At 42.5% G+C, this 15,964-nt stretch overlaps 1 protein-coding gene across 1 annotated transcript in view; it reads right to left on the bottom strand.

Moving 5' to 3' along the window:
• Window positions 1-4,297: 4,297 nt before the first annotated feature.
• LOC115665899 (alpha-(1,4)-fucosyltransferase-like) overlaps window positions 4,298-15,964 on the bottom strand; it is a 40,816-nt gene continuing 29,149 nt past the window's right edge. Inside the window, exons 4-5 of the mRNA XM_056308927.1 lie at window positions 4,989-5,162; window positions 4,298-4,887 (exon numbers count right to left, since the gene is read on the bottom strand). Coding sequence (XP_056164902.1) covers window positions 4,318-4,887; window positions 4,989-5,162 — 744 coding nt within the window. The 3' untranslated portion in view covers window positions 4,298-4,317. The remainder of the gene's footprint in view (window positions 4,888-4,988; window positions 5,163-15,964) is intronic.

Below are 15,964 nucleotides of genomic sequence, written 5' to 3'. Positions count from 1 at the left end.
AATAAAATTGACAGAATAAGAAAATAAATCGGACACTAGATTTACGTGGTTCGGTCGTAGTGACCTACGTCCACGGGGAGAGCAGCACGGAATTCCACTATAGATCAAGCGATACAACGGAGATTACAACCACACTCGAGTCACTCAAACACTCTTGGTGTTTCTCAAGCCCCAATTACACCCAATAACGCACGCAGTGTTTAGCCCCACAATTCCTCACGAAATAATCTCTCAATCTCGCAAAAGAATTGTACACAAATCTTAACACAAGATTTAATCGCTACGAACACTTGAACTCTTGAATGTAATTTGCCGAAGAAAGACCCACGAAACTCTCTGCCAAGCACTCTATTTCGGCGCTTCAAGTCTTCTTCTTAACCTCACGGAGCAACCCACAGTATATATAGCTCGTATGGCCACCGCCTCTTTTGTGACCGACTCCAGTAGCATCTGATTTCCTTTTTCTTTTTTCTCATTCAATTGTCCGCACGTATTGGACAAAGAAACAAAATCCCAGTGAGAAATTCGGTCAACAAGTCAACTTTCCACTTCTTCTTCTTTTTTTCGTTGCTTTCTTTCTTTGTCTGACACATTGACCGAGTCAAAGTTCAACATAAAGTCCATGTGGACTTTCCAGTTTGAGAACAAGGACTCCAACGTGCATTAGGAAAATGAATTTCAAATATTTCCTTTTTGCTCGATTTCGGAGATCCGCAAAATATCCAATTCGGAATATTTAGATTTCTGCTTCGGGCTTAAACTCGAGACATATTTTCAACAATCTCCACCTTGGCTCAACGTTTGAGCCAAGTCACAATCGCTTTGATAGAATCCGAATTCCGCTACTACTCTCCCACAGCCCCAATGGGCTCAACCGCTACAGACATCTTTCAAGTCCAAGCCTCGCTTGAACTTCGCCATAGCCGCGGACCTCATTAGAATGCCAACTCCACATGCACCTTTAACCGCTCCACAAGGATTTTCCGACACAACCTCCTCAATCGCAGATAAAGCAAAACCATCATTGCATCCATATCTGTTCGGAGATCGAATACGCACCTTGTCAATATCAGCAGTTACAGCAACTGTTGGCTCAATAGGCTCCACCTCGCTACAAGCACCATCTATGTCGATTACTTCGTTAGCACCCGCTACCTCAGAAGTTTCTGGTTGCAACTCCACCTCAAGCTGAACACCGTCCAGATCCGTATAAACACTGCTATAATCACTCCTAACCAGAAGTACTGGAGACTCGTCAAATGTAACTTCTCTGCTGATAATAGGTGAATTTAATTCCGAGCACCACAACTTATAGCCCCTCTCACCTTGTGCATAACCTAGGAACACGCACTTCATTGCCCTTCCATCGAGCTTACCACCACTAACTCGAACATAACATGGACAACCAAACATTCTAAGAATAGAATAATCAGCAACGTTACCTGACCACACTTCTTCGGGAGTCCGACATTCAATCGCAGTCGATGGAGATCTATTCATCAGGTAGCTCGCCGTACTAAGCGCATCCGCAAGGAATCTTCTAGCCATACAAGCACTAGAGAGCATTTTATGGGCCGTCTCTAGTAATGTTCTGCTCATCAACTCTGCAACATGTTGTGGTTCATTGGCACTAGTGCGGTGTTTCACTATGCCTTCCTTCATGCAGAATTCGTTTAACAGCTTCGAGCAAAACTCCATACTATTGTCAGTCCGCACCTGCTTGATCGTTTTACCAGTCTCCTTTTCGATCAAAACTTTTAACTGCATGATCCTGACAACAACATCAAACTTGTGCCTTAGCACAAACACCCAAGTCTTCCTCGAGTAGTCATCAACAACTGTTAGCATAAATCTGGCATTCTTCCTCGAAGGAAATCGCGACAACCTGCGAACATCCAAGTGAATCAATTCTGCAATATCCGTGGTTTCTCTGACAATCGTACTAAACTGCACTTTCCGCCGTTGATCTAAATCACAGTACCTGCATACATTCAGTTCGTTAGCCACATAACCACATAGCAAATTTTCTTCACTTAGAACCTTCGGGCTTCTCTCGCTAATGTGCCCAAAACGCATATGCCACAATTCAGACTCTCGAACCAATGTTTTCGACGTCTCCTCAGCAAATTCCGTCACTGTCTCACCTTGAAGCTCATACAGGCCACTATGCTTGATTCCTTTCATTATCATCAAGGCACCTCGAATAACTTTCAGAAGTCCACATTCTGAAGAATACCGACACCCAGCTGAATCCAGGGCACTTAAGGAAATCAGATTTTTCTTCAACTCTGGAACATGCCTCACTCCAGTCAATGTCCACACAATACCATCATGCATTTTGATTCTGACATTACCAACACCAATAACATCGCATTCAGAATTGTTCCCCAACTGCACTTTACTACTATCCGTGCACTAATAAGTAGTAAACCAGTTCCTGTTTGGTGTAGCGTGAAAAGAACAACCAGAATCCATAATCCATCCGCCAAACGACAAATTATCAGTGACAGACAAGACATAATCAGCATCATCCGAATTACCATCAGCTATAGCTACAACATCATCCGTAAGATCAACTCTAATTCCTTTATCCTTATCGTTTCTCAGCTTAAGGCAATCCCTTCTAAAATGCCCCCTCTTGCCACAACTCCAACAGACAATACCACCAGTTCTAGACTGACTTCGTCTATTCGAGTTCATACGACTTCTCTTAATACGTGTACCAGTTCTTCCTCTATTTTCACCTACTAAAGCAGCGGATACATGTTCGCCAGATTCTCTTCTACGGATGTCCTCACTCAGAATTAAATCTCGAACACTATCAAACGTCAAACTTGTCGACCCAGAGGAATTACTAACAGTAGTAACAGTAGTATTCCAACTATCAGGCAATGAGGATAATAGAATCAAAGCACGTACCTCATCTTCAAAGTCAATCTCAACTGAACTCAATTGACTAACGATCACATTGAATTCATTAATATGATCGGCAACTAACGCACCTTCGCTCATCTTCAAATTAAACAGACGTCGCATCAAATAGACCTTGTTGATCGCAGAGGGCTTCTCGTACATGTCCGACAGGGCTTTCATCAAACCTGCAGTGGTCTTCTCATTCACGATGTTAAACGCGACGTTACGAGCCAACGTCAGCCGAATAACACCCAATGCTCGTCTATCCCGCAATTCCCAATCAGCTTGCTTCATCGTCTCTGGCTTCTCCCCAGACAAGGTCAAGTGCAGTTTCATCTGATATAGATGATCCTCAGTCTGCATCTTCCAGAAACCAAAATCCTTCCCATCAAATCTGTCGATTTTCACTTTTCCTTCTTCTGTCGCCATCGATTCGCTTTAACTCAGCCAAACCAGGCTCTGATACCAATTGTTGCTGAAGCCAAGCGATCGAACAATAAAATTGACAGAATAAGAAAATAGATCGGACACCAGATTTACGTGGTTCGGTCGTAGTGACCTACGTCCACGGGGAGAGCAGCACGGAATTCCACTATAGATCAAGCGATACAACGGAGATTACAACCACACTCGAGTCACTCAAACACTTTTGGTATTTCCCAAGCCCCAATTACACCCAATAACGCACGCAGTGTTTAGCCCCACAATTTCTCACGAAATAATCTCTCAATCTCGCAAAAGAGTTGTACACAAATCTTAACACAAGATTTAATCGCTACGAACACTTGAACTCTTGAATGTAATTTGCCGAAGAAAGACCCACGAAACTCTCTGCCAAGCACTCTATTTCGGCGCTTCAAGTCTTCTTCTTAACCTCACGGAGCAACCCACAATATATATAGCTCGTATGTCCACCGCCTCTTTTGTGACCGACTCCAGTAGCATCTGATTTCCTTTTTCTTTTCTCTCATGCAATTGGCCGCACGTATTGGACAAAGAAACAAAATCCCAGTGAGAAATTCGGTCAACAAGTCAACTTTCCACTTCTTCTTCTTTTTTTCGTTGCTTTCTTTCTTTGTCTGACACGTTGACCGAGTCAAAGTTCAACATAAAATCCATGTGGACTTTCCAATTTGAGAACAAGGACTCCAACGTGCATTAGGAAAGTAAATTTCAAATATTTCCTATTTGCTCGGTTTCGGAGATCCGCAAAATATCCAATTCGGAATATTTAGATTTCTGCTTCCGGCTTAAACTCGAGACATATTTTCAACATACATCAATGTCTAATCTACCATCTCCTCGTATCCATCTCTCTCTTTATATATGTTAATGGCCATGGACTAAACTTATAAAACACCGATGGATAAGGAAACAAAACGGGTATTCAAAAAGAATCAACTCTTATAAAGCTTTCGCGTTTCCCCCGCCTTTCTTGCTAATGCACTCACATAATCGGCACGGCAAGGTGTCGAGGCTTGTCGCACGTGTGCTTCCATAATTACCTAATACACCACATCTCCTCCACGCGTGGTATTCGGCGTACGCCACTGGATCATTCGCAAGGGACTTCACGAAAGTTGCCAATTCCTCCACGGAGCTGAACTTGTTCCTGTCTATGATCGAATGCGGAGGGACAAAGTCCATGACACTGGGGGCACCAAAATAGATGGGGACCGCCCCGGAATCCAGAGCATAAAATAGCTTCTCCGTCACGTAACTTTCCGTCCAAGTGTTCTCGATTGCAAGAACAAACTTATAATGAGACATGGCGTAATGCAAATGATCCCACCATTTTGGAGCGACACTGGTATCGTTGGCACACTCGGGAAAGAAAGACAGCGCCTTGTCGAGACCGCTGACATTATTTAGGCACTTGCCAAATGAATGGTGAGGCAGCAACTTGAGGAGCTTTTTTGCGAGTTCGTTCCTTTGAGCAAGGAAACGAGAGGAAGACCAATAAACCAGTGTCTCCTGGGGTACAAAAACAGGATTTAATACATTTAAAGGATCATAAGTTAATAGGGAGAGAATCAAGATGAGACTCGAGAGGGATTGACGAGATGATCACTCACATTGTCCTTATAAGAAGAAACGCGGTAATTTCGACCATTGTGGAAAAGTGATCCGGCATAGGTTGACTGGACATCGTCTTTTGCATGGTAACTGATGAATATATCTTCTCGGCCTGATCTCCTTTGGCTAGCCTCCAGATCCATGTATACACGAAGTGGATCTCCATTGCGCCGCTGATATTAGCATGTTCAGGAGAAAAGTGTCAAAAAAAGTCCTAAACCTTTTGTATTGGTACCAATTTAGTCCTAAACCTTTTTTTTATACCAATTCAGTCCTAAATCTTTTTTTGTGCCAATTCAATCCTAAATCTTTTGCATTTGTGCCAATTCAAAAGGTTTAGGACTAAATTGGCACAAATACAAAAAGTTTATGACTTTTTTGATACTTTTCCCGCATGTTCAGTGAGAGAAGAATCTCTCAATTAAAGCAGCAGCAGCATCACGTCAAACAAATTTCATGGAAGCAGATATCAATCAGGAAAATTAAAGAAATCCATTCATGTATAAGCATTTAAGCTGATTGTGAGCTGTGCCAGTGAAATAATTCAAGTAGAGTGATTATTACCAAAAAGCAAAAACGATCAAGACAAACAGCAACAAGAATAGGACATGAAGAATCTATAAACGTAGAAGCATGAACCCCATCTGACCAGGAATAAAAATAATCCACCATAGAAATTGATGAAGTTAAACATGAGGATTTCACAAATAACTATTTCCTATTCCGTAACAAATGTCTAGACAGCAGGGCAATTTCTTCTCACCTTTTTATTGGGTGACCTAAATATGACAACACGGAAAAGTGAAAAAATAGTGGAGGATTTCATGAGAAAAGAATCGAGTGCAATAGATAAAAACAATTTGCAATAGCTAGAACCGCCTAGTCTCTGTTTCCAGGGTCACATATCAGCATTTCAATCATATATTTGCACATGCACATATAGATGGATGGGTAGCAGTCACAAAGAGGAGGCTCAATAGTTTTTATGGACAAAAGCAAAGTAAAAAGAGCAAGGACAGCCACCACGTTACATGAAAATAGGATACGAATGAGTATTTCCAAGAAAATTGGTAAGCTCCTGTTGAGCAAAACCGGCGCTGAACCGAATAAATGCAAGCTTCAAGGGACAGCTTCCAGGTGCTTATTTTTCAAGCTTCATTGCATTGTCCATGTGTCACACTTTAGTTAAAAAAAAAAAAAAAACCTTTATGTTGGACCGCTATGGTTCACAAGTAGCACTCGACCAAAAAAAAAAAAAGCAACTCAATTGGAAACTCAACCAAAGAATAGCTCCCAGCGAAGGCAACCTAAACCACTAGGACCTCTACCACAAGACTGACCAAAGGTGATTTCAAGATCACATTCATGGATATTTTAACTTGACCACGCCCATGTAGCAATCTCAGACCAAGTTCATATAACATTACTTTGACAAAAGCCAGTAGTCGCAAATCCTTTGGTCGAAAACATTCAAGACTCTATGAGTTCAGTGGGTTGGCTCAAGGGCCTTATGCCACTGTGCCTTACAATGCCATACAATTCAAGATCAATCAATGATCCAACCTCTTGAAGCTTTTGGTAATATTCCATACAGCTTCTCTGCAATATCTAAGATTTTGGAAACATTACCAAAAGCAAGAATGTCTAGTATACCAAAGAGGTTAGGAATGGTTGGGGCTGAGGACTAGGTAACTGGTTCAACAACTTTTTGCCAATGATGCAATAATTCTTCACAAGAAGCATATAGGGTTGTTGCTCGACCTAAGGCGCAATCTTCTTCACTTCAAGATGAATATTAACCAGGAAATAATCTTGTTAATTGAGAACATGCAACTTCATGAAGATTCTAACTGAAATTTTGGGTTCCGCAATTGGTTTTCTTTCCAAAAATTCTTTGCCAGTAGACAAGACGACACAAACTAACAAATTTTCTGTTTGTTAGGACATGTTTTGTATTGGGATGACATGAAGAATGGGCCTTCCTTAGGTGCTGAAGTGGTAGGTTTTACCAAAAGGATAGCATGGGAGAGAGTCTTCCATTTATCTATAGGAAAGGAGGTTGCACTTTGACAAGCGCTCTCCACGAGTCCACAATGCTCCACTTATTATATACCCATCTTCCAATCCAATACCATTGTCAAATGACTATAAAATCCTAAACGGAATTCAGTGAAACCACACCGAAGTGCAAAGTATGTGGCCAGCAGCTTGGCGAGGTTTCCAAGTTAAAATTACTTCAGCTCGTAGACGTTTTTTCCCCCACTCAAAACAAAGTGGCATTACCACGCCTGCTAGAAATAACACTGTGCTTGGAGGATTCACATTTCAGTCATCTAATACTCTTGTAATGGATAGCTAACTGTCCAAGAAGGGCATGTTCGTCCCCGGCAATGGAGATTTTTCCAGATGTAGAATTGCGTTGATGATAATCCTTCCCCAAAAAGATATCGCAGTCTGATTTGATTCTTATTCCGTTCTTCCCAGAGCTTTGAGATTGGGTGAGAAGAAAACTCGATGCCTTTGTAATTTAGTGTTGATCTGGAATACAGATACATTAAACAGATACAAGATTATGAATTCCATCACTCCAAAATAGGCTATTGTAGACTTTTTGAAAGAGTACACCTTCTTGTTTTTTTCTTTTGTATTTAGGTAATTTTCATGTGGATTAGAAAAACATCTTACTTCACGATCAGCTCGGGTCGGTTTCGGCTTTCCTCCGCATTCCACGATCTTAGGAGTTTCTCGCCATTTCCGGAGACAGCGCCAATCCCACGTTTGAGTCATTGTCGTCCACCGGAACTCCAATTGTTAACATTTTATGGGGCATTATTCTTGCTAATTGGTCGGAAGATGGAAGTGAAAATGACAAGAGTCCTTTCGCGTTAATTGCTAAATGAAGAAAATGATACTCTGTTTGTCATTATTTTCAAACTCCGATAGAATTTCTTTCTTGGCCAACTGTCCGATAGACTATTTGAAGTTGTCATTGCTCATATGTAACCAAAATAAAATAACCCAGAAATGAAAACAATAAAAAATAATAATAATAAAAACCAAAGAACAAGTCGAAAGGAGAGCTAATGACTCTCAGGTCAGTCTCATACCGGTCGTCCTTTGCATATCAGTCTCAATCCAACGGCCCAAGATGGGCCGAAGACTTGCACAGTTTTTGTCCTGTCAACATCAAGCTGATGTTGACCTTACAGTCGATGTTAGTCCTGGTCATCCGATCCAACGGCCAATGTTCGGCCGAAAGAAATCCAACGGCCAATAGACCCCCCTTTCTCAGTCCCACAAAGCGAATGGGACGGCCCTTCTCTCACGTTCAACTGGTCCCAAAGAGTCCTTTTTCCGTCCATGGATGGACGACGGCCCCTTCTCACACGTTCAAATGGACCCCAAGGAAACAGAGACAAGAGATGGCCTCGCCTAAATGTCATGGTCGCTGTAATTAAGTAAGGATTTGCGCTATCTCTGGAAATGGCGAGAAACTCCTAAGATCGTGGAATAAGGAGAAAAGCCGAAACCGACCCGAGCTGATTTGTTTGCCAAAATATAGGCAAACAAAAAAACAAAGAAAGAAAACACACGTTTTATGGGAAGGGAAAAGTAAGAACTTGAATTGGATATAACTAAACATGTTATTGGAGAAAAATATCTCAAAAGAAGCACAAGATAACATGTCTATACACGATTAGTACAGCAAAAGAACTTAGCGAACACCCTACTACACTACCAAATACACCAATCTTATTATAGACCCAGCCACCGGCAACGCGCAACTCGATAAAGAGATCAAAATGGCGAATGGTGGCGAGAAGCCCATCAAAGATCATCTTTTCCTTCTCTGTCAGATCGATCTTTTCCTTCACTTGCACTTGTCCACATTGATTTGCAACTCAAGAACCCTACTGCTTTAGTCGGGTTGCGCGCCTTAAGGGGACTTCAAACGTGTCCTGAAGCAAGAGAATTGCCACTACCAAAGAAAAAGACTCGAACTGTTGCCGCTCAATAATGGCGCTCTCATTGTCCTCCCTTACTCATGCTGGAAACGCCCTTGCTTCAATTCACTCAGTTTTTCCCTTCCATTACTAGGAGAATTTGGCGCTCCTGAGGGCCTTGCCTCTGCAGGGCAAAAGCAAATTCCTTTTCCCTTCGTATTCGAGTATTGCCACTCTAATTTGGAAAATATTTTCATAAAAACGATTGCTTATATCACTTATAAAAATGAATGAATGAAAAATATTTTCATCGTCCATAAAGATATTTAAATATAAATTGTTATCGATAATGAAAACATATTTCATTAGCTAATTATTTTAAGCGATACAAGCGATCATTTCATGAAAATATGTATCGAAATCATTCATTTTTCGCGAAACAAATGAAATCTAAGTATTGACAAAAAAAAAATTCTAAGCGTATCACCTAATGATATCCAGCCACGAAAAGAAAAATATCATCCAAAGAGAATTCTAAGAGCTGGACTTTATCATGCTTCAAAAAACCGTATCACCTAAGAGTTTATATTGTTCAAATGGCCCCCTTCCCATTGCAAAAACAAGAAAATACCCGCCACCTAAAATCAACCTTGGCGAAATTTAATAATCTTATTGACTTTACTTTTACTTCTCCTATTAATCCACAATATGAATTATCATTTAAAAATTAATTGGCAATGACATAATTTATAACCTTCTATAAGATACACCTCTACTTTACATTCTCTACACTTATAAATCTATAGATACATACTACAATAATGCATTTATCCATCTCTAAATCATTTGAGAACAAATAGAGAAACGTGTCGCAAAGGATTTTTGTACAGTATGTATGCATGTACTTGTAAATTCTAAAGAGCTGTTTAATTCAATTTAATGGCATTATTAGAAGATTGTGGATTTAAAATGGCATAGCTCAATTTGTTAATTCTAATAGTAATTTCTTATTTCATATCTACAAGTATTTTCCGCGTTATAAAAATTATATAAATTCTCAACAGTTTTCCTTTTCTAATTTGATTTAACTTTTTAGAATGTAGAAAAAAGACAAATTCGATTGCTATTTTTCTAACCTATTCTTTTTAATTTTTCCTTTGTAACTATTTTTTCAACCTTCTTCGAGGTCCAATGAAAAGTTATTCATTAGAAAGTTATTATAGAAACATGTTCATGTCTCTATGTGTAGTTCGACATATCGTTCGATGACTATAAAGATTCAATGTTACCAATTTTTTAACACTCTTATCTATATATAATTGTCAAAAAAAATTGAAATAATATCTTTGATTATTTATCAGCGTATTAACTTTGCACAACGCCCAAGTCTCCATGTACTTTAATATGATGAAGGTCTTATTTCATCAACTCCGTTGATGAATTCATGTTGATCTTGATGGAACATGCTGACGTGGCAATTTTAATCTATACCATACTATTAGCCCGAAATAAGTACATACTACTTTGTAAAAAAATAGATGAAGTTCCATGTCCCTCCTTGAAATAATTGATCTCTTCTGACATATTGTTTTAATATAAATAAATAAAAAGTGATTCAAGAACTAATTTTATCATGCCATCCCAATCCCTTTCCACAGTCACCACCAATGTTGCATTGATCATGCTAAGGAATACATCGCCAGTAATCCTTACACCTTCATTCCCTAGCTACGTACTTTGGTTCTTTGATCATGTCCAAGTACGTCACAAATAAGACTGTTGTGCCAAGCGCAAGCATAGGCACATTTTAGATTTTGGTCGAGTTATGCTTGTGTCGGTATCTCGTCGAAAACAATTTTGGAGGTGAAGCTGCCCTGCTGCTGTGTACACTATCAATCATCTGCCTTCACCCGTCATGCAGAACAAATCTCCTCTCAAACTCTTGCACGGCACTTGTCACGCCCCGTACCCCACGAAGCGCGAACATCCCACCTGCGGTCGATAAGTTGGCTGCGACGTCCCAGGAAGCGTCGCCGACCCACACCCATACAGAGATCAAACACAAGCGGAAGCATAAAATAAACAAACCCAGACAATTACAATATAAGCCAAGGATAGCCATCCAATAAACAAGATTCAACGCAGAAAATATGTACATGCTTATATTACTATTTTAAAACTCTTTTTTTTCAGTGTTCACGACAACCAAAAAGGAAACACCAACAGCTGGGAATAACCCAAACAGCCACTTCTCCGTTCTGCTCCATCCCCACCGGGGTGCATGCTCGACGACTGCTGGATAAAAGGCGGTATTCCCAAAAAGAGGTGATGACCTCGGCATCCTACTACTGGGGGTCTGAAAAGTTTCGGTTTACACAACCGTGAGACGAATCTCAGTGAGTTCAACCCCTAAACCTAGGCTAGGCTAGCATGCAATCTCCTGACTGGAAACAATTATTCAAATCACAATACCACAATAGTCAAACAATTATCTGACCCTGCAGGTTAGGCAGATCCACATAAAATAATCACGGCACATGCGTGGCACGCATAATTACACGTATGTCAATCACAAGCTCACACACCAAGTCTCACACACTCGCATGCCAATCAATGCATGTTTATGCATGCAAATGTCATTGACATGTCATGCACATTTCTTTGGCCCATCGCCCACACCGGCACACTTGCCCAATTAATTATTATTACGACTCGAGTCATCAATTTTTCATGGCCCGGTGCGTCTAGCCCGCTTCAAAGTGCATGAGGCGCAAGATCCGATCTCGGCCCAGTGTCTCTAGCCTCGCTTCAAAGTGCATGAGGCGCAACACTGTTCTCCTTGCGAACTGCAGCCTCGCTTCAAAGTGCATGAGGATGGTCGCCTTCCGGACGTACATCGGGCATCGTCCCGCTTCAAAGTGCATGAGGACGGTATCGACCCGAAGGTCCTTAGGTGATCACACAGCTCATTATTATCCGAACCCGCCGTATAACGCTTCGTGGTATTTTAGGTGATCACATGCTCATGGCAGACACGCATTCTCGCACAATTTTCATCACATGCCTCACTCTTGGCATACGCAATGCGTGTCCATGTTATGCAATGCAATGAACCACGAGCACCAATATAATTCAGACAACCCGGGCATACCCGGCAATTTCACCGATGAACTCCTAAATTGGTCATTAACCCCTATTATCCTCCCCAACGATTCTCATTAATCCACTAAATTTTTCCGATAATAAATTCTACTAATCGGTCCTCAACCCAGTCTCAAATACACACTGCTATTATCTAAGCCAGTCAAAAATGCACCGATAATACCTAAACCAGTCCAGGAAAACGCAACATCAGTCCTAATCCGGGTTTAGGAATTTTACTCACCAAAACAAGGGTCACGACGACGGGGAATGGTGGCCGATCAATGATGAACAGTGAAACCGGCGGCGGAATTCCCGGCGGACGGCGGCGCGGTGTACGGACGGAGTGAACAGTACCCCTACGGACGGCGTGAACAGTACACCCCCGTACGAACACACCGTACGGGGCGACTGGGAAACGGTGGCGAAGAAGCGCCGGTCACGGCGGCGACGGGGCCGTACGGTCTGGATGAACAGTGACCGTACGGACGTGAACAGTACTGTACGGTCACTGTGCGGGCTGGGCTGAACGGCGACGTATGGACGTGCTGAACAGCCGGGTGTCGACGGAACGGCGATCGGAGCTCCGGCGAAGCTCCGGCGGTACTGTTCACAGAATGGAAAATGAGAAAAAGAGAGAAAAAGAGAGAGAATGGACGGAACCGAGGCTGAGCTGAAGCGGGGGACCAAGGGGGTCGACGGCGAGGCACGGCGGTCGGCGGCGTGCTCCGGCGAAGCTCCGGCGAGAGAGAAAATGAGAGTGAAAATTTGAGAGAAAATGAGAGAAAGTGAGGGGAAAATGGAGAGAAAATTTTTCTGAAGGCTGGTCTAGTCGTGGGAGTGAGAGAGGAGAGAGAAAAAATGCTTATCTTAGTCAAAAACTAGGGCCTAGGGTGCCATGTGTCAAAAATCAAGCCAATGGACAATTTTGCCCTTGATCCAAAGGCTAGGATTTGCCCTAATCCAATAATTTAGGGGTGAAATGGTCTTTTGCCCCTAACCATGGTTGACCAGACCTGGTTTAACCTTAACTCACCTTGGTTAATCCCAAAATTAAATCCAATTTTCGGAATTAATCAAAAATGGCCTAGGGGCATTTTCGTAATTTTCCAATCCCGAACCGAAATTCCAATTTTCGCACATACGCGTTCCATATATGCGTGGCCAACATAATATGGCGTCGGAATCGCGAAATTCATCGCGCAAGCCCTCGAAAATCCACGTCAAAGTTTCGGGAATAAAATAATATTATTTTTCCAATTTTTGTCGAAATTCCAGTTTTTGTCCAAAATGACTCCTGGTAAGCGTGGCCACCCAAAAATGGCATCGGCCACGAAAAATAACCTCATTTGGTCTCGAAAAGCGACGCCGCATCCCGGGGGCAAAATCGTAATTTTTTCACCCCTGACCAAAATTCCAATTTTTACTCGTACTAACTCCACATGTGAGTGGCCAGCGTAATATGACGTCAGATTCCCAAAAATAGTCTCTTAAGCCTTTGAAAATCGATACCGAAATCCGGGCCCAATTCCGTGAACAAAACCCGCTAAACTTTCAATTTCAAAGTCTCTCACTAACGGGTGGTCATTTTAGAGGTTACGCGTATCGACCTAAGGCTATTCGTATCGTGACGGTCTCGATCATTGAGAGAATGAGAAATTATCATTAGTTCCAGAGGTCACAATCATTAGGTTCAAGTTCCGGATCGGTTGACCACGTGCACTTTTGGTCTTGCAGAATCACCTGCGTCCCAATCGTACATCGTTGGCCTTGGCCAAACCAAATCCATTACTCTTTCCTAAGATCGGCCCACGTTGGCCCAAAATATTTCCTCAGCGTCTCTCGTGATCGGTATCCCTTTCGCGATAGGGTCCCCGGTCCACGTACCATCTTCTAGTTAGCCATACCCTATTGGTTAGTATCCCGAGAGTGATCGCCTCCGGGGTGAGACTTACTAAAATGAAATGCGAAATAATATCGGTTTCATTGATCCCGGAAATTACATCGAAATTCGGGCTGTTACAATCTTCCCCCCTTACAAAAATTTCGTCCTCGAAATTTGCAATCTATCCTTATCTACTCAAACAACTTGGGGTGTTGACGTCTCATCGCTTCTTCGCTTTCCCACGTGGCACCTTCTGTTCCGTGGTGCTCCCAGACAACTTTGACCATCGGGATCGTTTTGTTCCTCAAAGACCCGTTCTTTTCTATCTTCGATCCCGATCGGTCTTTCCACGTACGATACTCTATCGTCCACTTCTATCTCCTCGTACCGCAAGACATGAGTCGGGTCTGGTTCATACTTTCTTAACATCGACACGTGGAAAACATTGTGTACTTGGGACAAATTGGGCGGCAAGGCAAGTCGATAGGCCATCTCTCCAATCTTTTCCAAAATCTCAAATGGCCCGACATACCTAGGACTCAGTTTTCCCTTCTTGCCGAATCTAGATAGTCCCTTCATAGGCGATACCTTAAGGAACACGTGATCTCCAACCCGAAACTCCAAGGGTCGCTCGTCTTCTGTCGGCATAACTTTTCCGACGACTCGCTACTGTCCCGAGTCCGTCTCGAATAACCTCAACCGCCTCAACGGTTTGTTGGATCAATTCTGGACCCGTGATACTCCGTTCACCCACTTCATCCCAACATACTGGCGTCCTGCACGCCCTACCATATAAGGCTTCAAACGGTGCCATCTGAATGCTCTGCTGATAGCTATTGTTATAGGCAAACTCCACCAAGTGTAACTGTTCCTCCCATTTGCCTTGGAAATCTATCACACAAGCTCTCAAAGATATCCTCCAGGGTTTGAATGGTCCTTTCGCACCGGCCATCTGTTTGTGGATGGTATGCCGTGCCGAATCAGAATCTTCGTTCCTAAGGCCGTTTGTAAACTTTTCCAAAAGTTGGCCGTAAATCTCGGATCACGGTCCGAAGTGATCGTATCGGTACTCCATGCAACCTCACGATCCGCCTCACATACAAGTCTCGCATATCTTTCCAACTCAAAGTCCTTTCGCACACCGAAAGTGCGCCGATTTAGTCGGGCCTATCCACTATCACCCAAATTGAATCATGTCCTCTCTCGGCTTCTCGGCAATCCGACACGAAATCCATTGTAATATGTTCCCATTTCCACTCCGGGATTTCTAACGGTCTCAATAATCCTCCAGGCTTACAATGTTGTGCCTTCACTTGTTGGCACGTCAAACACTTAGCTACGTGCCTGGCCACATCCACCTTCATCCCATTCCACCAGTAGTGTTGTCTTAAATTCTGATACATCTTCGTACTTCCCGGGTGGATACTGTAATTGCTCCTATGAGCTTCCGACAAGATTTCTTCCTTAAGTTTCACATCATCTGGTACACAGAGTCGCCCTCTAAACTTCAGAACTCCATTCTCGGACACTTGAAAGTCCGGTTTCCTCTTAGCTGCATCCATCTCAATAATCTTTTGGATTTCTGGGTCCGTAGACTGTAGTTCCTTAATCTTGATCTGAATCTCTGGCTCAATCCTCAAGGCGGCTGGTAAATTCGATACGTGACTCATCTCCATCTTAAACTCTGAATCCCTGAGTCTTTCCAATAAGGTCCATTCCTTGACCATTAGATGCGCCAAACTAGACTTTCGACTCAGAGCATCTGCCACTCGATTGGCTTTTCCAGGATGATACAGGATGTCGCAATCATAATCCTTTAGAAGCTCCATCCATCGGCGCTGCCTCATGTTCAACTCTTTCTGCGAAAAGAGGTACTTGAGGCTTTGATGATCCGTATAAATCTGGAACTTCTCCCCACATAAGTAGTGCCTCCAAATCTTAAGTGCAAACACTATAGCAGCTAATTCCAAGTTATGCGTCGGGTAATTCATCTCGTGTGGTCTCA

The sequence above is a fragment of the Syzygium oleosum genome, unplaced genomic scaffold, assembly GCF_021117445.2.
Source record: "Syzygium oleosum isolate NSW1041296 unplaced genomic scaffold, Sole_v2.1 Sole_v2.02, whole genome shotgun sequence".
In the NCBI taxonomy this organism is placed as follows: domain Eukaryota; kingdom Viridiplantae; phylum Streptophyta; class Magnoliopsida; order Myrtales; family Myrtaceae; genus Syzygium; species Syzygium oleosum.
The sequence above is the reverse complement of the archived record's forward strand: the minus strand, read 5'-3'. Positions and strand labels throughout refer to the sequence as shown.